The sequence below is a fragment of the Pelodiscus sinensis genome, chromosome 2 (genome assembly GCF_049634645.1).
Source record: "Pelodiscus sinensis isolate JC-2024 chromosome 2, ASM4963464v1, whole genome shotgun sequence".
Classification (NCBI taxonomy): Eukaryota; Metazoa; Chordata; order Testudines; family Trionychidae; genus Pelodiscus; species Pelodiscus sinensis.
Window position 1 is genome coordinate 131,682,538 of NC_134712.1, and position 23,423 is coordinate 131,705,960.

Consider the following 23,423-nt stretch of genomic DNA (forward strand, 5'->3'; position numbering starts at 1 on the left):
GATAACGAATTCCAGTGCTTCACCACCCTCCTAGTGAAATAGTTTTTCCTAATATCCAACCTAGATCTCTCCCACTGTAACTTGAGACCGTTGCTCCTTGTTCTGTCATCTGTCACTACTGATAACAGCCTTTCTCCGTCCCCTTTGGACCTCCCTTCAGGAAGTTGAAGGCTGCTATCAAATCCCCCCTCACTCTTCTCTCCTGCTGACTAAACAAACCCAAATCCCTCAGTCTCTCCTCATAGGTCATGCGCTCCAGCCCCCTAATCAGTTTGGTCGCCCTCTGCTGGAATTTCTCCAGTGCGTCCACATCCTTTCTATAGCGGGGGGCCCAGAACTGGACACAATACTCCAGGTGTGGCCTCACCAGAGCCAAATAAAGGGGAATAATCACTTCTCTAGATCTGCTGGCAATGCTGCTCCTAATGAAACCTAATATGCCATTAGCCTTCTTCTTGTGTCTTCTACTTTTACATGTCTTTGTAGTCACTAACCACATGCATCTGGGAGACAGGTCATCAAGCGTGGCTTCTAATAGATCAGTGGGTTTCAAACTTTTTGGCCCATGGCCCACCTGGCTCATTGCAAACCTTTCTGTGTAACACCAGTTGCTAACAGAAACTTGCCGTTAATTACATAGTAGCACCCGAGCCATTTTGCTAGTGTTGCAGCTAGGGAGAATGGTTTAATTTAACCAGTAAGAAAGGAAATATTAAATTATTAAACAGATTAAGCACTTAACTTTCTCATGTTATTTCACCAGACTTCATTTAAATAAAGTAAAATATGAATTTATGTTCAACACAAAAGGTTTCCATGTTTTCTTTATTTATGGCAGGAGTGCGGAACTTTTTTGTACCAGGGGCCACTAACCCACAGAAAAATCAGTCAGGGACCCCACAAATGAGAAGCAAAAAAACACCTCCAACTGAGACAGCTTACTCCTCTGGTACTCCAGCCTCAGGGGGCAAGAGGGATGGACAGAGAAGACTGAGATTCAGGACTTTTCATGGGCCAGATTTATTCTTCTGGGGTTTTGGAGTTAGTGGATTTTTTGATAAGGGTGAGAGTGCAGGAGGTGGAGTATAGGTGAGGGTGCAAGGTTTGGATGCAAGGTGGGGTGCAGGAGTGGGTATGGGTGCAAGGTCTGGGTGGGAGGTGGAGTTCAGGAGGGGATGAGGGTGCGAGGTCTGGGTGGGAGGTGGGGTGCAGGAGCAGGCTGGAAGTAGGGTGTCTGGGCAGGTGGGAGTGGGGAAGAGCAAGGGAAGGTACAGTGCGTGGCCAGGAGGAAGGGTGCAGCAGCAGGGTAGGGGTAATATGTTTGGCCCAAGAGGAGGGTGCAGGAGCTGGCAGAGGGCTGTGTGGAGAACAGGGTCTGGACACGAGGGGGCACTTGCTTGCTTTTGTGCCCCACACCTCTCCCAGGCATTGTCTCAGGCTATTCCCATTGGCTGGATTCTGGCCAATGGGAGTAGCAGGGAAAGCCTCTAATAAACATGTCACTGTGCTGCTGTTTCCCTAGCCAGGGAAGGTGGAGTGAGAGCAGCAGCATGTGGAGTCGCTTCTGGCTCCGCTTCACTCAGCTTCTTTCCCATGAAGCAGATCTGGCAGGGAGGCTTAGGGCTCCTTCCTTCCCCTCCTCCTCTCCCTTCCCCCCCCCACCCCCCCGGGGGGAAAGATAGCGAGGGCGTGATGCTGAATCCCCAACATGGGCTCCTTGCTGCGAGGAGAAGTAGGTGGAAGGGGAGACCTGAGCTCGAGCCAACTGCAGTTTGAGAACCACTGTAATAGATCTTTGCCATTTTTATAGCCCAATGCCTTGTAAGCAGCATTTACTGTCTTTAATTCATTTAATGAGATGGCACGACTCATTGGATGCAAAACATTAAGTACATATGGTTTGGTATTTAACATCACATGCTGGTATTCCAAGTACTTCATATTCTTTGTGCAATAAAGGCTGGAATGCGTTGTACAATCTGATTTAAGATTGTTTTAAGTAGGATAAATGGGTTAACAATACTATTAAAAACTAGCAGGAAACATGACAGCATACTTTGTATAGAAATATTATTTCAAAATAGTTAGATTAACCATCTCTGTTTCTGCTAATCCTTAAAATTCTCAGATGATATACAGAATGGATAATTCTTGAAAAATCAAATTGTAAATACAGAAGCAAAGTAGTAGAGAGATTTTTTTTTTTTTTTGAATGTTGGAATTACTGCCGCGATGTTTGTGTAATAAAAATTACCTGGGAGATGAGCCAAATTTGCAACATTATAGTTCCAGCCTCTTATTTTCAATGACTGTGTTAGTTCACTGATGTAGGGTTATTTGAAAGTAAACTGCTTTAAATGGATTGCACTCGTGCAGTTAGAGCAAGCTTTTATGATTTTTATTTATTTATTACTTTAAAAAAGGCCTGGAGTACAACTAAAAGGAGTGTAATTTCTGTGTATTTTTAGAAATGCAAGTATAATTGTTTTGATTATGCAATGTTCAGAGTACAGGCATAATTGAAATGCCTTTCTTCAGAAGGTCACTAAACATAATGAAGGATTTTTTTATATCCTGCTCTAGCCCCATCATCACCCTTTCTATACCACCGTTCTTGCACAGCATGATTCCTCCTCAATAATCTACTCATCCAGTCTAGTTTTAAATAGTATCAAGCAATGTTTCTTCCTCAGCTAATTTAGGACTCTCCTGTAGGTATCACCATTACAGAGTTAGCCATAATGTTTAGTGTATTTTCCCTTTTTTCGTTCTTGAGAAGAATTACCCTTCCTTGTTCCACCTTAAATAGTTTCCCCCTCGATGGGAAGTGCAAGTCTTCAGAGTAGACACATGTGTTTGTCAGGGATAGGCAATACTTGCTTCCTGTGTCTACTTTATTCTCTGTTTTTAGTACCAAATAGGGTACAGCAGGAGGGAAGTCTGGCTAAATTAGAAACTGGGAGACAAGAGCAATGCAATACTGTTAATTCTAAGGATCCAAATACTCTGTTTAGTCTCTGTACCACTGCTATCCTATAAAGCTACATTGCAGAAATATTTCCCACTTGTTTAAAGAAGCAAAATGAAGGGATATGCGCAGTATCTACAACTGGGGCGGGCAATAATTTTTGATTGGAGGTCACCCCAAGAATTTGGAAAATGGTCAAGGGCTGCATTCTTCCATGTTAATAGAGGTGGGGGGGGGGCTTGGATGGAGGCTAGGCGCAGAAGGGAGCTTGTAATAAGGGATTGGGGTGAAGGAGGGAGTTTGGGTGAAGGAGGCAGTTGTGACTTGGGGTAGGGGACTGCAGTGCAGGAAGGGGGGTGCAGGGGTTTGTGTTGCGACCTAGGATAGGAGATCAGGGTGAAGGATCTGGGAGGGGATATGAGAGTAGGTGGAGGCAGAGAGTTTGGGTTATGTGGGGTCAGTGGGAAAAGTGTTGGGGTGCCAGAGGCAGGCTCTGGCAGGGAGAGTTACCTGCTTGACTTCCTGCCTGCTCTCCCCCAGCACTGGCTGCAGAGGCCATGTGGTTTTTGAACCGCTACAAGCCTGAGGAGAGGAGCTGGATGCTTTTCAAAACTGGTCAATGACATTGTGCTGGGGATGGGAGCAGCACATGAAGCACCACTCCTCCTTTCCCCAGGCTCACAGCTGTGAAAGAGAAACAGCTGTGACAGCCACTTTTCTGAGTGGTGGGGGAGGCACAGGACAAGCAGGGAGTCTGCCTAAGTCTCCCCGCTGCGTCTGTGGGCTGGATCCAACCCGTGGAGGGTATTTTGCTCAGGCCTGATCTACTGGCTGTGTTGCCAATACTTAGTGACATTCAGTGAGAAAGAGAGAGAAGTCAAAAGGTCAAACCTCAGCTACATACACAGTGAATTGATACATTTTACTTTGTGGAAAAAAAATTACATATTCCCTCTAGCTTTCATTTTTTCCCTGTAACAGATCATTCTCAAGTATTTAGTGCATCACAGGAAAACCTAGGAATTGATCTATATCACGGCTCTGTAACTAAAAATGTACAGATGGATTAGAGGGCAGTTGGTTATGGGCAAGAGGTCAAAAATTAAGGGGCGGCACAGAGAGCCAAATCATAACTTCTCACATAACACCTTAACCAGTCTGCTCAACTTGCCTATAACCTGACCCAGCACACTGACAAACCCAACCACAGTCTCCAAAAAGCAGCATTACAAAGTCAGAGAAACAAAATGAAATTAATATGGGTAAACTTTCTTTTGTGCCTTATTCAGGCAGAGCCTTAGTCAAACCTCATTATGCCAAGGAGATGCGAAGTTATACATTATTATTGGAGCTTGCATCTTTGTGGCATAATTTGTTTGTTGACTGCCAGAGCAAGCTCTGTGCTCTCACTGACCTACTTTTTGAAACATTCTGTCAACTCCAGGAAGGATCCAGTTCTAGAACAGTGCAACATGCAGAGAATCAGCTTGTTTTCACTCTGTTATTTTCCCCTCCTGTTCTGGACAGAGTAGCAGTTCTGAAAATAAAGTTTTGCTAAACATACTGACTCAAAAGGCTTTTTCCTTCACCACCACTTTTTGGTTTTGTCTACTTGCTGTTGTAAATATTAAGTATCAGGTTTCCATATGCCATCTCAAACACAGATGAAGTATTCCTGCCCAGTCAATAAGAAATTTGGCTATCTATGGTGAAATTGTCAAAATCCTAATTTTGAGAGTGGATGGTTGCACACTATCCATGTCTCTCTCTCACCTTTTTTCTGAAAACAGGGAGATTCTGTTTAGATCAGAGAGAGAAACATTGATATCTCATTGGCTTATTTTTTCATAAAAAAGTCCATAATATGTGTGTGAGTAGAACAAGAGGCAGATGGAGGATCAGACACTTTACATTGTAGTGTGTATCTGCTCAAGCATCATAATTGTGAGGGATGACAGGTGTGAATCCCATACATTACTGCTGAGCTGATTTGAAGGGTGAATTACAATATGCCAAACTTAGAAAACTTCAGGAGAATTATTTAGACATTTCAGTGTCTAAATTCTGACGTTCAGAGTTTTGAAAGAGACTTCAGGTGTCCACCACCTTTGTCTTATTCAAACTTTTATAAGAACCACCTAGATAAATATCCCGTTGTTTAAAAAGTCATACACAGCATTCATACTTCTCTTTCACACATTAGTGAATTAGTTCAGCAATAATCACAAAGCAGAGGAAGCCTGTGCTGTAGCATCATTCTTGACAATGTTAATACTAACAGAAATAAAGTTACTATACAGCTGCTGGAACCAGGTTTTGTTCTGCCAGTAACCTTCCTCCTATGTGGCAGTATGGTATTAGCAAAGTCAGAGAAGGATAAGAATCTGTGCATATGAAAACCACTACTTTGGAAGGAAAAGTTATATTGCTACAGAGCATTCCTGCATTGGCACCCTGTGCCTTTGGTTCCCTCTACTGCTTGAAATTTTTTGTATTTGACAGTTATTTTTTCCTTAGCTCAGCACTTAGTGAAGAGAGATTCTGAGGATACTCAGCTCTATGTGCAAACTTTTTGCAGGGAATTCATCCATTAATATCAAGTATTGTCTCCATGACTGTTTGCCATATTGTAGATGAACATAGATGCGCTGGGATTTTATTCTGGTCTTTCTGTTGCAAACATGCATGTTTCTTGATTTATTCTACATATTTCTGATATGGCCAAAGCTACCAATATTCTGCCTCATTGAAATGTACAGGCAGTCCCCGACTTACGGAAGTTGGGGCGAGAAAGCCCCGTTCGTAAGCTGCTCCGGTGCCCCTGGTCTGCTGGAGACCGTCTCCAGCAGACCAGGGGCACCGGGCGGGTTCCCGCGCTTCTGAGGCTTTGCCAGAGCAAAGCCTCGGAAGCGCGGGAACCGCTGCTGCTGCCACTTGGGTCCCGGTGCCTGTGGTCTGCTGGGGACGGTCCCCAGCAGACCATAGGCACCCTGACTGAAGCCGCAGCCGCGGGGGTCCCGCGCCTCAGAGGCTTTGCCAGAGCAAAGCCTCAGAGGCGCGGCACCCTGCTGCCGCTGCGGCTCTGCTCCCCGTGTCCCTGGTCTGCTGGGGGGGGGGCGCAGCTAGTGTGCTCCCCCCCCCCCCCAGCAGACCAGGCTTTTGTTTTGGACTCTGGGGCAGAGCAGCTGGGGCGCTGCCGATTGGTCCTGCAGCGCCCCGTGGGCACTACTGGACCAACCCGGCAGCACCCCAGCTGCTCTGCCCCAGGTCCTGATTCAGCCGCTGCTGGTCAGTTTCAGCAGCGGCTGAATCAGGACATCTGGGGCAGAGCAGATGGGGTGCTGCTGGGTTGGTCCAGTAGCACCCCAGCTGCTCTGCCCCAGGCGTCCCCAAGTCAGCTTCTGCTGAAACTGACCAGCGCTGACTACAGGAAGCCCCAGGCAGAGTTGCTCTGCCCCGGGCTTCCTGGAATCAGCTGCTGATCAGTTTCAGCAGCAGCTGACTTGGGGACGCCTGGGGTTCTTAAGTTGATTCTGTATGTAAGTCAGAACTGGCGGTCAGTTTCAGCAGTGTCTGAATCTGGACGCCAGTTCCGACTTACATACAGATTCAACTTAAGAACAAACCTACAGTCCCTATCTTGTACGTAACCCGGGGACTGCCTGTATTTCAAAACATAACACAAGATTTAGAGGAACCCTTTGCCCTTCAGTTCATAGAAGACTTGACCCATAAAGTACTGGATTGACTTAAACACACCTTCTCTTAATATTTTAAAACTTTTAATGTTGGGCTTTGATTTGAGATCTTTGGAACCTCTTCCTGATGCGTATTTATGCTACGATTCTAACAACATGTTTCATGTCAGTCACCTTTGATGTGATAGCACCTAGAGTTTGAAATGTATTGGTCTGTGACAATGTGCAAAATGATTATCAGCTTTGCTAAATTAGTACCGTCCCATTGTTATCTTCATATTTAGAGCCCTTTCCATTTGAAGAAGCTGTGTGTGACAATACCCTTATAAAATGATGGTTATTAACCTTATTAGGGGTGATTGTGCAGTACCATGAGCACTTTAGCAGGCAGTAGGAATTGTTTTTAATATTGGTGTAATTGTACAGCTATGCATAAGGTTGCATCAGTGTTACTAATTACAGGGTGAAATGGATTCAGAATATTTGGCTTAATGACAGCAAATATGAATAATGTTGTAGTACTAAAGGTGCATTATTGTTCAACATAGTTTTTACTTGAAATTTCAATCTATGTAATACAATCTATTTATTTCCACTTTAAAATAGGTGTTTATAAGATATTACCCATAAGCCACATCACCCCATTAGCATTTGAAGAAGGCTTAAAGTTTCAAAGGTCTTTCAAGCTGGCTGCTGCACGCTGGCTTTATAGCTGACAAGAAAAATAAACATTTATCTAAGATTACAGTGCTCTGTGGATATCTTGCATAAATGGATATCAGACTTAAGGGTCATATTCAGACCTTCATATGTACGCAAGTTAGAGCAAGAAACACATCTTAGTGGCTGACAGATTCTGCAACTAGAACATCCTTTTAAAAAAAAGCTTCAGGGGGTAGCCGAGTTAGTCTGTACCGGAAAGACAACAAATGGTCTGGTAGCACTTTAAAGACTAACAAAACATGTAGGTGGCAACATGTGCTTTCGTGGGCACAGCCCACTTCTTCAGATGACCGGAATCATCTCCAGTCATCTGAAGAAGTGGGCTGTGCCCACGAAAGTGCATGATACCATCTACATGTTTTGTTAGTCTTTAAAGTGCTACCAGACCGTTTGTTGTTTTTTCCTTTAAAAAAAAAAAAAGTCTCATCCTCTCTGCTCTTCAGTATCTCTTTCATGTGGATGTCAACTTCTTGAAAGGGAATTGAATGACCTGAAATTTATCTTATGTGAAAGAGAGACCATTTAGTAATCTAGCCAATAGGAAACTGGCCATATATTATTTTATACCCCTTCTGAATAACACAGTTACCCAAGCAAAATATAAAACTCAAGGACATCTTGTGGAGTTGTTGCACTCTTCAGATGATTTGAGTTCCTTAATCTGTTTTAGTTTATATATAATTGGTTTATTCTATACACATGTAGAATAAGACCGAACAAGAAAATACTGACACTTTACAACTTCGTCATGCAGTCATTCCAGACTTCCCCCAAGTGTATCAAGTACAACTTGCCTCCCCTTTTGTTAGAATGCTATATCCAACTACTTTTTTAGGTCAAGAGAGATTTAAGGCCTGACAAAGAGGATTAATTTTTAGAATGAGCATCATAATCTGAACACGTCAGCAGTCTGTATTTGCTAGACACAAAACTCTGGAAATCTAATTTAATCTAATCTTTTGATGGCTGTTTCCTGTGAAATAAGATGACATTAGGCTCTATTGATGCAATGGAAAGACAATAACAAGGATATGCTGTGATGGAGTGCATATACTGTCAAATGTTATTTTGGCTTGTGCTCCAAATTAGAAAACATGAATGACATGGGTCATGCAAATGTTTGACAAATGCTGAGTCATGTTGTACCGTTGTCAGATGGCTGAGGATTTTCTGATTGGAGATTACAATATAGCTCAGTTTATAACTACTGTACTTGTACTTTGCCATTTCCAGAAAAATTCTCTTTTGTGGCTTTTGTTTATCTATAGATGTACAAAAGTAAGCCCCACATACACCTGGCAGTTATCTTGGTTAGGTTTTCACAATAACTTATTAATTAAGGGGTCTTTCGGGTCAAGTAACCTCTGCTGGCACATTCTAAGTAGATTATAAGAGGTGGGACCTATAGGCTGTGTGTGCTAGAAGTTCTTGGAAACCAGTGACTTTGCTCATCCAGGCTCTAAAATGAAATCTCAGCAATATTTTTGTACTGGAGTTTTCATTCATCAGTGTTTAAATTGCAGGTCAAATGCATGTACTGTGTCTGAAGTTACATCTACACTGTGGTGCTATTCTGGGATACTTCCAGTATTCTGAAGTAGCGCTTTTTACTTCTTGACAGCATTCCTTTTATTTCAAAAACGTAATAGTAATAATGGGCACGCTATTCTGACATCCTGGTAAACCTCATTCCATGAAGATTAAGGGACTTGTCGGAATAGCACTCTATTTTGAAATAAGCTTGAAATAAGGTACGCAATGTGCATTGTTCAAATTGCATTGTTTATTTCAGGCTAGTGCCGCTGTGTAGATGCACCTTGAGAGAATGGATTAGTTTGAGCACTTGTAGTTCGAGATTTTCTCTGCTGTAAAGTGGGGGAGGTGAGGGAAGGGCGAGGTGCTCCAAGCTTAGTGGCAGAAGGGAATTGGGCCTCTCCAGGATAAAAGGCTGCTCTCCTCCCTACAGAGGAAAATAATGGAATGCCTGCTTAGACGTGTTTGTAAATATGTTTCTTTTAGTGTGGTGGAAGAGCGCTCACTCCTTGGGCCTGCCCGGAGGCCTACCTTGATAATACTGATAAGTAGTGCTTTTTCTTTTCTTTTTTTTTTTTTAAAAAAGGTGCTGGTACTCCAAGGGAAAAATTGTTGAGCTCTGACTGGAGGTGCCGGTACTGTGTACCGGGCAGTACCATCACAAAAAAAGCACTTCTGATAAGCAAACAGATGGGCAAGATAAATGCTGTCAGAGTGGCCCTGCTACCACCAGAGTAGGAGGTGCTAAGTCTGGTGGGAGGGAGGAAGTGCCTTGTCACACTTGATCTTGATGTCAGGACTGGGGTTGTTGGTACAGTGAATCATCTCAGGGCAAGATGTAGCACCCCTAAAATGAAGAATGTAGTGAGGGCGCCAATGCAAGCCAAAGCAGTACAAGACACTTCCAGGATCCAGATGGCCACCCAACGTGTTGGTGCAGCTACTGTAGGAAAAGTATCAACTGCTGATGAGCCAAACAGCCTAGGATCAAATCACCCTGCAGGAGGTCTTGAACCAGCTCAAGTCCGTGACTACTCTGACACATAATTTCTAAGGGCCAACAGTTACCTACAAGAAATGATGGTGGAAGGTGATATGGAGTCATACCTTCTCACCTTTGAAAGAATGGTCCTGCATGAAGCCTGGCTCCTAGACCAATGAGCTAACATCTTCTCTTCTTTCCTGTGTGGAGAAGCCTAGAAGACCTACTAGGACATGGCAGCAGAAGCCGCTACAGATTACTCACAGTTGAAGGCTGAGATACTGGTAAGGAGGTCCAAGTTGATGGGTCCTGGAGATTCCACAAGTAGAGGCACCCAGAACAGCAAAGCACAGAGTGCATCACTCTTTGACCTGATCCATCTAACAGGGAAGTGGGTGTGCCCCAAGATCCACAGCACAGAGGTGATTATAGAAGTCTTAGTGTAGGACAGGCTCATGAGAGGACTTTCATAGAATCATAGAACTGGAAGAGACCTCAGAAGGTAATCAAGTCCAGCCCCCTGCTCTAGGCAGGACCAATTCCAGCTAAATCAACCCGGCCAGGGCTTTGTCAAGCCGAGACTTAAACACCTCTAAGGATGGAGACTCCACTACTTCCCTAGGTAACCCATTCCAGTGCTTCACCACCCTCCTAGTGAAATAGTTTTTCCTAATATCCAACCTGGACCTCTCCCACCACAACTTGAGACCATTGCTCCTTGTTCTGCCATCTCTCACTACTAAGAACAGCCTCTCTCCATCCTCTTTGGAACCTCCCTTCAGGAAGTTGAAGGCTGCTATCAAATCCCCCCTCACTCTTCGCTTCTGCAGACTAAACAGACCCAAGTCCCTCAGCCTCTCTCATAAGCCATATGCTCCAGCCCCCTAATCATTTTGATTGCCCTCCGCTGGACCCTCTCCAATGCGTCCACATCCTTTTTGTAGTGGGAGGCCCAGAACTGGACACAATACTCCAGATGCGGCCTCACCAAAGCCGAATAAAGGGGAATGATGACATCTCTGGATCTGCTGGCAATGCTCCTCTTAATGCAACCTAACATGCCATTAGCCTTCTTGGCTACAAGGGCACACTGTTGACTCATATCTAGCTTCTCATCCACTGTAACCCCCAGGTCCTTTTCTGCAGAACTACTACTTAATCGGTTGGTCCCCAGCTTGTAACTATGCTTGGGATTCTTCCGTCCCAAGTGCAGGACTCTACACTTGTCCTTGTTGAACCTCATCAAATTTCTTGTGGCCCAATCCTCCAATTTGTCTAAGTCATTCTGTACCCTATCTCTGCCCTTAAGGGTATCTACCTCTCCCCCCAGCTTAGTGTCATCCGCAAACTTGCTGAGGGTGCAATCCATCCCCTCATCAAGATCATTAATAAATATAGTGAACAAAACCAGTTCTAGAACCGAACCTTGGGGCACTCCGCTAGAAACCGACCGCCATCCTGACATCGAGCCATTGATCACTACCCGCTGGGCCTGGCCTTCTAGCCATCTTTCTATCCATCTTACCGTCCATTTATCCAATGCACAATCCCTTAACTTGCTGGCAAGAATATTGTGGGAGACCGTATCAAAAGCCTTGCTAAAGTCAAGGTATATAACATCCACTGACTTCCCCATGTCCACCAAGCCAGTTACCTCATCATAGAAGCTAATCAGATTGGTCAGGCATGACTTGCCCTTCGTGAATCCATGCTGACTATTCCTGATCACTTTCCTCTCGTCCAAGTGCCTCAATATGGATTCCTTAAGGATCCCTTCCATGATTTTTCCAGGAACCGAGGTAAGACTGACCGGCCTATAGTTCCCTGGATCATCCTTCTTCCCTTTTTTGAAGATGGGCACTACATTTGCCTTTTTCCAGTCATCCGGGATTTCTCCCGATCTCCACGACTTTTCAAAGATAATAGCCAAAGGCTCCACAATGACATTTGCCAACTCCCTCATTACCCTCGGATGCACTAAGTCCGGACCCATGGATTTATGTACGTTTAGCTTTTCTAAATAGTTCCTAACCTGTTCTTTACCCACCACGGGCTGTCCATCTTCATCCCATCTTGCATCACTTCGCGCAGAAGTCCAGGAGTCGTCCCTGTCCGTGAATACAGAGGCAAAGAAAGCATTGAGTACTTCAGCTTTCCCCACATCATCTGTCACTAGGTTACCTCCTTCATCCATTAGGTGCCGCACACCCTCTCTGATCACCTTCTTCTTGTTAACATGCCTGTAGAAACCTTTCTTGTTATCCTTCACATCCTTAGCCAGTCGCAATTCCATTTGCGCTTTCGCCTTCCTGATAACCCCCCGGCATTCTCGAGCTATACCTTTAAACTCCTCCCTGTTCATTTGTCCAAGTTTCCACTCTTTGTAAGCTTCCTTTTTGTGCTTAAGTTCACCAAGGATTTCCCCTGTAAGCCAGTCCGGTCTCCTACCATGTTTGCCTCTCTTGCTACGCGTCGGGATGGTTTCTTTCTGTGCCTTCAATAAGGCTTCTTTAAAATACTGCCAGCTGTCCTGGACTCCTTTCCCCTTCATGTTAACATCCCAGGGGATTCTGCCCATCAGATCTCGGAGGGAGTCAAAATCTGCTTTTTTGAAGTCCAAGGTGTGTATTTTACTACTCTCTTTTCTTCCTTTGGTCAGGATCCTGAAATCTACCATCTCATGATCACTGCTTCCCAGGTTGTCACCCACCTCTACTTCCCCGATTAGTTCCTCCCTGTTTGTGAGCAGAAGGTCAAGCTACGCACGGCCCCTGGTCGGATCCTTCAGCACCGGTGTCAAGAAGTTATCCCCAGCATTCTCCAAAAACTTCCTGGATTGCCTGTGTACTGCCGTATAGGTTTCCCAGCAGATGTCAGGGTGATTCAAGTCCCCCACGAGAACCAGGGCCTGCGATCTGGAAGCTTCGCTCAGTTGTCCGTAGAAAGCCTCATCTACCTCATCCACCTGATTCAGTGGCCTGTAGCAAACACCAACCACAACATCAGTGCTGTTGTTTGCTCCTTTAAACTTAACCCATAGACTCTCAACAGGTTTTTCTCCCTCTTTATACTGGAGTTCAGAGCAATCGTAGTGTTCTCTTACATATAGTGCAGCTCCTCCTTCTTTTCTCCCCTGCCTGTTGTTCCTGAACAGTCTATACCCTTCCATGACAGCACTCCAGTCATGCGAGTCATCCCACCAAGTCTCTGTTATCCCAATTAAATCATATTTCTTGGTCTGGGCCAGGGCCTCCAGTTCTTCCTGTTTGTTGCCCAGGCTTTTCGCATTAGTGTACAAACACTTCAGGTAACCAGTTGATTGTCCTACAAGTTTGTCCTACGGTTCACCGGATCTACAAGGGAAGAGTAAGCCAAAATGACCCTTCCTCTTCTGATGATTTAATTGCCTTTATAGAACTTTCAAGGAACTTTCTCAGGTTACTGGGGAAGAGATTTGCTGGATTAAGAGACAAGACTCCACGCGGAAGGCCCAGACGTGTAGAATTATAATGGGGAGGAAAGATTTTGAAGAACAGCAAAAGGACTTCATGAACTTGACAGAAAGGGTCTTGGAGTAAGACTCAATGGCCAACCAATAGTAGGATGTCCTGAGCAGGATAGAGATGTTATGTCTGTGGAGGATGAGGATATGTAGCTGCCCCATGTCTTAACATTAAGGCACCCATGCAGTGCAGCCTGACTTATTGTGAAGATCCATGTGGCTTGATTACCCTTTTAGAAGTCATGATGTCCCCACATATATAGACAGCCAGTTCAGATGAATGGTATAGAGACCGTTTCATAAGTGGACTCGGGAAGTGCCGTCACATTAGTCTCAGGGAAATTAGTGTGGTGAAACCAGCTTTCTCAGGCCAAATGCACTGGAATAACCTATGTACCTGTGGCTGTCAATTACTATCTGGCTATCTCTAAACAATTTGAAGTTCAGGAGAGCACAACAAACATAATCGTGGAGATGGTCCCTGCACACCCATATCCAGTCCTCCAGAGGATGACACTTCCCAGCATTTGGAAACCTACTTCTGGTGGATGAGTCAGCAGAGAGTAGCGATCCCAGGATTGATACTGTGGCCCCAGTAGATAGCCCTCTCCCAATTTTCTCTGAATTAGCCCAGGACTTTTCTCGGCAACTAGGTAGCCCCTAGAAAGCAAGGTGAGAAAGGAAGATGAACAAAAGATTGAGGACCAGGCCCAGAACCAAAAGGCCGCACTTGTAGGTAAGCCGTCTTATCCAACTGGTGGAGGAGGGTAGACTTAGATTGTTAACAAGCCTGAAGCTAGACCCAGTTCCACTGAGACCAGTCCTAGAGATGAAATAGAAATAGATCCCTATGAATTTGAATATGTTGGGTTCCTATTTAAGAAATTTGGCAGAAGAACTGCAGCCAATAATCCAGAACAAGCCAATGATCCACTGTAGCACAATGTTAGAAAGAGATAGTTGAGGTGAAGGAAATCCCAGTTGAGGGGAAAACCAAAGTTCAGGGCCATATTTCATGGGACCTTTCAAAAGGACCTCTTGTAGTCCAAATACAAGAAGGAGAGGTAGAGCATCTTCTTCCACAATTTAATATGGCAAAGTTTGTTTCTTTGTTTTTTGGCCAGGAGTTTATGTGGAGATCTGATGGTATTGTGCTTAGTGCTCAAAATGCTAATTACATGGCTCTCAACCACTATCCCGTTATTGAAGTCATATTAAAAAGGATAGCCATAGACTCGATAGGCCCACTGGAGAAGATGGCTCAGTCCTATCAGAATGTGTTTGTTATTCTGAACTATTCCACCCGATATTCAGAAGCCATACTCCTACGAGATACCATGTCCCAGATTATAGTTGATTTCAAATTTCCTCTGACTGAGATAACCAAAGAAATCTTGATGGCTCAAGGAACCCCCTTTGTGTCAAAACTGATAAAAGGCATGTGCAGTGCTCCACGTATCAGTGAACCTCAATCTACCATCCACAGATGGACGGCCTCATTGAACATTTTAATAGGACACTGAAGAACGTGATAAGGAAATAGATGAGGCAGGATGGAAAAAATGGAATACTTTCCAGTCTTTCCTGATGTTTGCTATCAGGGAGGTTCCCCGGATTTCTACAGAGTTTTCCCCTTTGCTCTGCTATATGGTCAACACCCTTGTGATACAATGGACATTACCAAGGATGACTGGGAAGAACACTACAACCAGAGGAGGAACATCATTGAGCATGTGATGCAGATATGGAACCAAATAGCCTAAATCACCCCCCATAGTGTGGAAACATATAGAAATAGCACAAGAGACCTAACAGACCAATTAAAATCACTGAGCCAAGTTTCAGAAATCCCAAACAGGAGATTGTGTGATGGTGCTTGTCTCCACAGTTGAAAGCAACCTCCTGGCCACGTGGCATGGGCCACATGAAGTAATAAAAGCCATTGGGTATGTTGACTATAAAATTCCACAACCTGAACACCAAGAAGCAAGAGCAAATCTACCACATCTAGCCATTGAAACCCTCGCAAGAGAGCGGGGAAAGGTATTGCCCTTTGTTTTGTATTTTGTAAATTGGGGGGGGGGAGTGTTTGGAGGAGAGCTCCTTGGGCTGTCCCATTGGTGGCGTTGGCAATATTGTTAAATAAACAGAGCGGGAACACACACATTGTCCAGAATAGACTCATAGACTTTAAGGTCAGAAGGGACCATTATGATCATCTAGTCTGACCCCATGCACAATGCAGGCCACAGAATCTCACCCACCCCCTTCTAGAATAATCCTCTCAGCAATATCTCAGATATTGAAGCCTTCAAATAGTTTGAAGACCCCAATAGGATTGGTTTACCCCAGGTCCCACCACTACCAGAGGGCGAAGTGCTACGTCTAGCCAGACGGAGGAAGTGCCTTGCCATAATACCTACCGTAAGATGATAAAAATTCATGCTGTTGCTTGATCTCCACAAAGGTATTACTCCATTAATAATAAGCTCTCAGCCTAAACAAGTTTCACTCTGTGCTTAGTGATTCATGTCATCTCTATGCATACATCTGTTATGCTGATTGACAGTCACCATACACATTTTTTAAGCTCATTGACTAATAAAGACATGGTCAGAAAAAGACACGTCATAGCTGTAATAGACACATTGGGGAAGAAGTTTGTGTAATGTCCTACAATGATTTAAGTCTCCAGCTGTTGTTTCTGTTTAAAATGTAAGATCTATAAGGAAGGGACTGTTTTCCTCTGTGTTCTACATGCTGCTTGGCCCACTGTAGGTATGTAGCAAATCTAATAAACGTTACCCTTGGTTTTGCAAAGCTAAAAATCTAGGAAGCTAGCTTGCATGGTAGGACGTTATTAGTAAAGAAGCTTCAGTTCTTTGTAGCTTTACTGCTTTCAGCCCTCATCCTGCAAACACTTAAGTTCATGTTCAAATATACTGCTATGAGTAGTCCATTTAACTTTTCCACCGTGAATTGATTTCAGGTGAATTTCTCATGGTTGTTATGTAAACATACACCTGACCGTATGCAGCGTAGGGCTTATAGTCCTGATCCTGCTCTCATTTTAGTCAATAAAAAATTTCTATTAACTTTAGTGGGAGCAAAACTGGACCCTGAGTGTAGTATTTTTGAACAATACAGTAATTCTGGAACTAAAGAAAAAATGATTTTTCTCCTTTTAGCCACATTAAGATACAATTTGAGATACTTTTGGTGAAAGAATGAGCTGCTGTTTGATGATAGCTTTGTTTTGTGCAACTAATGTGCAAGTGCCACTATTCAGTGTAAGAAATGATGTACCAATCTTGTAAGAACAGCATTACAACACTAATATGCAATACAAGAATGATGAAGTTAATTCATTCTAATTTGTTAAATTCATAGGAATAGTTTTTGTTTGATGTCTTAGATGTGTTCCTGAGCTCTGGAACAAAGATCTGGCATTGAAGTTACAGTCAGGTTGTCACTTTTGAATACAGGGATGACAGATTTTCCAAACGATTAAAAATGTATGACTGAAAAATTCCTGTTTCATTTAGAAAGTAGAAATTGTTCTCTATATCTTTAGGGAATTATGTTGCTATAAATCTTTGAAGGTGTTAGGATAGATTGCATTTGCTTAATTTTTCTAGAATGCTTCAGTTTTAGCTAGAGGTTATACTGCTATTAAAAATTACAGCTTTTGTCATCTGCAAAATTCAGCTGGTTTTAAAGTATGTTCTTTTACCATGAAAGGAGAAAAACTGCTTGCCATGAGTAGTGAGTTTGATTGAGAGAACTTTTACTGGAGAAAATTGAATTTATTTCAATCTTTTATCATGTCATACTTTTTATTTCTTTTTTAAACATAATACAATAACTGTAACTTTTAAAGGAATATTTGAGGAAAAAGTTAAACATTAGAGTTCCATTAATTGTGTATGTTCTTTGTAGTTCAGTCCCTGGTTTTCTAATAGCAAGGTCATCTTCAAGGTGACTAGCTATCTGCGTCTAAGAAGAAAAAAGCTTTGAAGTTAGTGCAATTAAAACTTCATTGTTCAAACTTTGATTTTTCAGCGATAAAGAACAATTCACTTTATGGCTATTTCTCTTCATTGTGGGTGTCTGAGCATGGGCAATAAAATAAAAGGGTTGATTTGTGCCTGCTCTAAGTTACCTATGAAGTCTAATGCAGAAAGTTCTCCTGCATAGTTACTTTAAGTGGTTTCCCAATAACTGTAACTATACAATATGCAAATCACAGCACTCTTGCTAATGATGGCCACAGTGCAGGAATTCACAATCACTAAGCAGCTATTAGTGTTTGTACTGTCCACATGCAAACCTCTGCATTCTCATTGGTTATTAGATCACTTCTGCTCTGATTGGCCTCTGTATGCTGAATTTTCAAGTTGCTTGCCCGCGAGAGAGATGCCAGCTGAAGCAGAAAATCTCCACTTTTCACATTACAGTGACTCATTTCTTTCTTCCATCTTACTCTTTACACTTATTTTTCAACAGATAATTCAACATCGGCTGTAAAATAGGCTTAAAGCACTGCTGCAAAGTACTTAAAAAACAAATTAGGCCCACATTCACAAAGCTCCTTGGGGATTGGGGCACTGAGCATTGCAATGCCTAGCTTTTAGGCACCTCAAAAATTACAGCAACACAGTAATCCTCAAAGCCTGAGTTAGGTACTTATGCTTCCCCCTACGATGACTGGCGGAGAGGGGTGCATAATAATGCCACCCACAGAAGCCAGAAGGCTAGGTGAGGTGCTGCTTAAGTTATCCAGGAGGAGGAGATGATGAGAGGGGTTTGTCCTACCCTCACATATTCACAGAGTTAATGCAAAAGTCCAGGCTGCCGGGAAGCGCAGCTGGGAATCCCTTTCCTGGAGTCTGGTAATGTAGGCCCCTAAGTTGTTTCTTGTGACAATGAGTTGGATAGCTCTCACTCCACCCATAACAGCCTGGAGAGCAGCTGTGGTGCCTATCTTATAGCTCTTAGCCCAGTGTTTAGAGCACTCACCTGAGATGTGAAACATGCAGGAAATTAGAAATTGGATCCTCTATCTCACTTAAGCCCCATCCACTCCCTCCCCATGCAGTTAGAGGAGGAGGTAGCTAGGAATGTATTGCATTCCGATACTTAAGAGCCACTTGAAATTGTATCCATCACCCTTCAGGAGGATAATATGAACACAGTCCTCAAAAGTACATTAATTCCTCTAGGACTTCGGGAAGAACTTGTGGTTTTTTCCCCCCAGTGCTCTCATTTGATTAATTTCAGGGAAGGTCAGAAAGTTTTGTTTTTCTTACTCTGCTTTATACTTTGTGGTAAAAGCATTTGGGGCCCGGTATTCAGAGCCACTAACCACCCATAACTTCAATAGAAGTCAATGCCAGCAATCAATGCCTAGCACTTCACCAAGTGCAGGGATTGTTCTTACTCTTGGTAAGCGGAAAAGTTCCTTGGAAGACTTCTTCCAACCTTTTCTACTTTAGATTAGTGTCTGGCTAGCCCCTTATGTGCAAAGAAGCCAGAAATTCTAGAATCCAAACATTGTAAAGGTACAGTTTATTAAATTGTCCTGTATATCAATGATTAATTTATGACTGAATTATAACCTGCTGGAGCCTGGGATTTCCTGGTATGCTATATTGCTTCATTTCTGTCATTAGTTTATATGTAAAGAGTCAGCATTGTAGCTAATAGTTAAAGAGGGTAGCTAAGAGTCAGACTGGAAAATTCTAGATTATCAATTCATCATGTGGTCTTGAGCAGATTACTTAACCTTCCTGTATTTCAGTTTACCCATCTGTACCAATAATTTTTGCCAGTCTTACAAGGAAGAACTTAATTTGTTAATGTTTATAACCTCCTCTGAGATCCTTGGATACTACAGATCTTTGAATACAGTAGAAATACCAAATGTTGTTGTACTTACACCTAGCTCTTCCTCCATTTAACACAGAAAATGCTTATGTGATCAGTTAAGGATGTAGATTAGCATCTGAACTTCTGTTGCTCGCCTTCCTTGCTTTGGTGTGCAAGCTTCCTAATTTTGTGTATGCAATTCTCTTTTCCAGCTTTGCTTTTTGATGTTTTGGACTCCGAGTACATCAGAGAAGATTTTAGTTGACATAATTGGAGTCGATTTTGCCTTTGCAGAGCTGTGTGTCATCCCTTTGCGCATCTTCTCCTTTTTCCCAATTCCAGGTAAAAATGCAGCAAGGTGTAGCAAGGGTCTGTCAGTAGACAGACACAAAATTAATGTATGTACATGTCTTAAATGGGCTCAATGGGAAAACTAAAAGCCAATGTGTATCAGTTCTACATGCCTGAGAATATGCATTGTGCACTGTGTGTGTGTGTCCAAGAGTAACTGTGTGTTTGCCCCATGTCTTGGACTAATGCACAGTATCAATACACCTTGTAACTGAACAGGGCGTACAAATCCTACTGCAGTGCAAAGAATAAAACTGAATGCTCTCTTTCCTGTTTTTGTGAATGTTTATTACACTACTAACCAAAATATTTGCTTCAAATATGATAATGATGACATGTAAACTTTATAGCCTAGGTGTGCTATTGCTACATTATATAGAGTCCTCCAATGGGGGTATTTATATATAAAAAAGCAAAGATCTATAAGGATTATAATTTCCACGTATGAAGTTCTAATTCATGGGGTCTGTTCCCCACATGACAGACAGGTATCTTTTCTTCCTGACATAAAAGGGTGTTATGCATTTTTAATGAGAAGAATGCACCTATCATATGGAATAGGTATTTAAGATATATTTCTATTACCGTATTTTTCCGGCGTATAAGGCGACTGGGCGTATAAGACGACCCCCTAATTTTCTAGTTAAAACATAGGTTTTCGTCTTATACTCGCCGTATAAGACTACCCCCCCTTAAGAGGCCAACCGGCAGCACCCCAGCGCCCCTCCGCCTCCCCGGCTTTGCTCCCGGTGTCCCTGGTCTGCTGGAGACGGTCCCCCAGCAGACCAGGGGCACCGGGAGCAAAGCCGCAGCCGTGGCGGGGTCCCGCGCCTCTGAGGCTTCGCCAGAGCAAAGCCTCAGAAACACGGCACCCCGCCGCCGCTTTGGCTTTGCTCCCGGTGCCTCTGGTCTGCTGGGGACCGTCTCCAGCAGACCAGGGACACCGGGAGCAAAGCCTCTGAGGACGCCGGCAGCGGGACAGCCGCGGCGCGTCTGGGCTGCCCCGCTGCCGGCTTCCCCCGAGGCTTTGCAAAGCCGCGGAGGGGCTCGCGCAGCGGGACAGCCGCGGCGCGTCTGGGCTGCCCCGCTGCCGGCTTCCCCCGAGGCTTTGCAAAGCCGCAGAGGGGCTCGGGCAGCGGGGCAGCCCAGGCGCGCCTGGGCTGTCCCGCTACCGGAGCCCTTCCGCGGCTTTGCTCTGCATCTTCCTGGTTTGCAGACCAGGGAGACGCGGAGCAGCTTTTCTCGCCCCGGAGTACACAGGCGGCGGGACCACGAGGTCCCGCAGTCCGTGTCCTCCGGGGCGAGAAAAGCCCCGTTCGTACCTGCAAGTCGGGGACTGCCTGTATACCCGGCGTATAAGACGACCCCCGATTTTGGGGGGATGTTTTTTTAGCATAAAAAGTCGTCTTATACGCCGGAAAATACGGTAATGTCACACACACACTTTTGTTTTTAATGGAGTCAAACTATCTTATTCTGAAATGTTTTTAACAGGACATTTTCACACTAAGGGATATTTGCTGTACCTCTGATGGCTTTTTACACCAAAACAATTCTGGACTTTGGGCAAATCAGTTATAAACAAGGGTGATGATGTTGCTATTTTTTATGCTAAAATCTAAATAAATAGTATTATTAGCAATAATAATCCTCAGCTCTTCACTAGTGCTTTTCACCAGCAAATCTCAAAGCACTTTCCAGAAGAGATCAGCAGTATCATTAACATGAAAAACTCTCTTCCTTCATTTTCTGTTCCATATTTTGATTGTTTTTTCTTCCTCTTTTCTTACAGTGACGGTCAGAGCACACTTGACTGGCTGGCTCATGACACTAAAGAAGACATTTGTATTGGCGCCCAGCTCAGTGCTGCGCATCATCGTCCTCATCACTAGTCTCATTGTGCTGCCTTACTTAGGGTAAATTACTCCACTGAGCACAGCTCTAATGGAGCCACTCCCCCCACCCATCCCTATTTCATTGAATAGCTGCCATTATTTAACTCTACATGTTTCTATCAAAGAGACTAAAACAAAACCACGATAGTTTCAAACTCCTGTAAATGATCACTTTCAAAGTGCTAGCCACATGCTATCTCTAGCTAGACAGGTAACTATTGGCTCTTTTTGAAAGTTCTACAGATGCTAATAGAGGCTGTATAGAGAGACCAATATCCACAGGCTGCTATGAAAGCTTACTAGAATTATATAGAAATTATTTTTTTGAAAAATCTTGGCAATAGTTACATAGGAAATGGCATGTTTTCTATAGATTTTTTTTTTTAGCTACTTTTTACAACAGAGCTGTCATTCTAAATTAAATTCTATATTTAGCCTTGGGACAGAATTTGGTTTTCTTTATTGTTTTGGGCAATAAAAGATTATATTGGACAATTAGACTATTTAGGAATCAAATACTACTGTAAAATATCAATTATTCTGAGTACCACCACTTAGATTTTTACTCCAGAGAATATTAAATACCTGCCACGTTATACGTTATATAGAAATCATTCATTAAAATATATTGGTTCGGTATTTTACTGAACTTGTAATTTTCTATTTTTATTTTTTTTAAAACCCTACCTTTTCTTTTTGCCATTCTTAGGGTCCATGGAGCCACCCTAGGAGTAGGATCACTTTTAGCTGGTTTTGTAGGAGAATCTACCATGGTTGCAATAGCAGCTTGCTACGTCTGTCGGAAACAGGTAGGAAATTGATTGTATAGCAGTGTTTCTTAAACTTTTTAAGACCAAGGAGCACCAAACAATATTTTTTTATGAGGAACACTAAAGATTGATTGATCGATTAATTGCTCAATAAAAAAAGGTCTGGGGGAAAGTTGAACAAAAAAAAAAGTTGCCTGCCCCTTTAAGGGTGTCCATTTTGAACTCTGTTGTTCTCCAAGGCACACCTCCAACTCGCCACACACCAGTATACCGCAGAACACAGTTTAAGAAACGCTATTGTATAGAATCCAGTGACCATGATAAACATGGATAATTACTATGCAAAATGACAAGTTATATAGAAAACACAATTTTTGTGTAAAGATCACGTAGAAGGTAGGCACAAAAGTGCTAGCTTTATTTTTACCCTGAATAAAATATACACTTAACTGGATGGAAATGGGTTTTCACTTTCATGGACACAAACACACATATGTACAACGTATAGACTTGAACTTGCAAGTTTTAAGCAAGTGAGAATCTTTCTGATACAGTGTGCCCATGCATCTTCCAGTTGCCTCTGTCCAATATATCCTTACACTTAACTTTACTCACATGACTAGAAGTCTCATAGGAGTAGTCATATTAGTCTGTAACTGAAAAAAATTTAACAAACAACAAATAGTTCTGCAATACCTTAGAGACTAACACAAAATGTAAATGGTATCATGAGCTTTCATGGGCACAACCCACTTCTTCCAGGGACTGGACCCTTTACTCCATTCATCGGAAGAAGTGGGTTGTGCTTATGAAAGCACATGATACCATCTATATTTTGTGTTAATCTGTAACGTGCTGCAGGACCACTCTTTATTTCAGTTTTTTCATGACTAGATCCTCTGATTTCAGTGAGGACTCATATGAAAAAGTTATGCATTGGTAGGAATATTTGCAGGATCAGGGCCAATGGGAATCCCCACATAAGGATGGTTTTCCACATGCATAAGATTGCCTGCAGCATTAAGCCCTTACAGATACGTTTTTCAGAATGCTGCACGAGATATTTAGCACGTAACTCCAGTTAAAAGTAGCACAGCATTAATCATATAGTTAGCTAGACAGAACTGGGGGAG

The 23,423-nt window shown here is 43.2% G+C and overlaps 1 protein-coding gene across 2 annotated transcripts in view; it reads left to right on the plus strand.

The window, feature by feature from the left end:
- Positions 1 to 23,423, plus strand: part of ANKH (ANKH inorganic pyrophosphate transport regulator) — a 179,985-nt gene that overhangs the window by 143,563 nt on the left and 12,999 nt on the right. For both annotated transcript variants that reach the window (XM_025181659.2, XM_006117083.4), the window contains exons 10-12: positions 19,487 to 19,616; positions 21,418 to 21,541; positions 22,230 to 22,329. In XM_025181659.2, the coding sequence (XP_025037444.2) occupies positions 19,487 to 19,616; positions 21,418 to 21,541; positions 22,230 to 22,329 (354 nt within the window). The remainder of the gene's footprint in view (positions 1 to 19,486; positions 19,617 to 21,417; positions 21,542 to 22,229; positions 22,330 to 23,423) is intronic.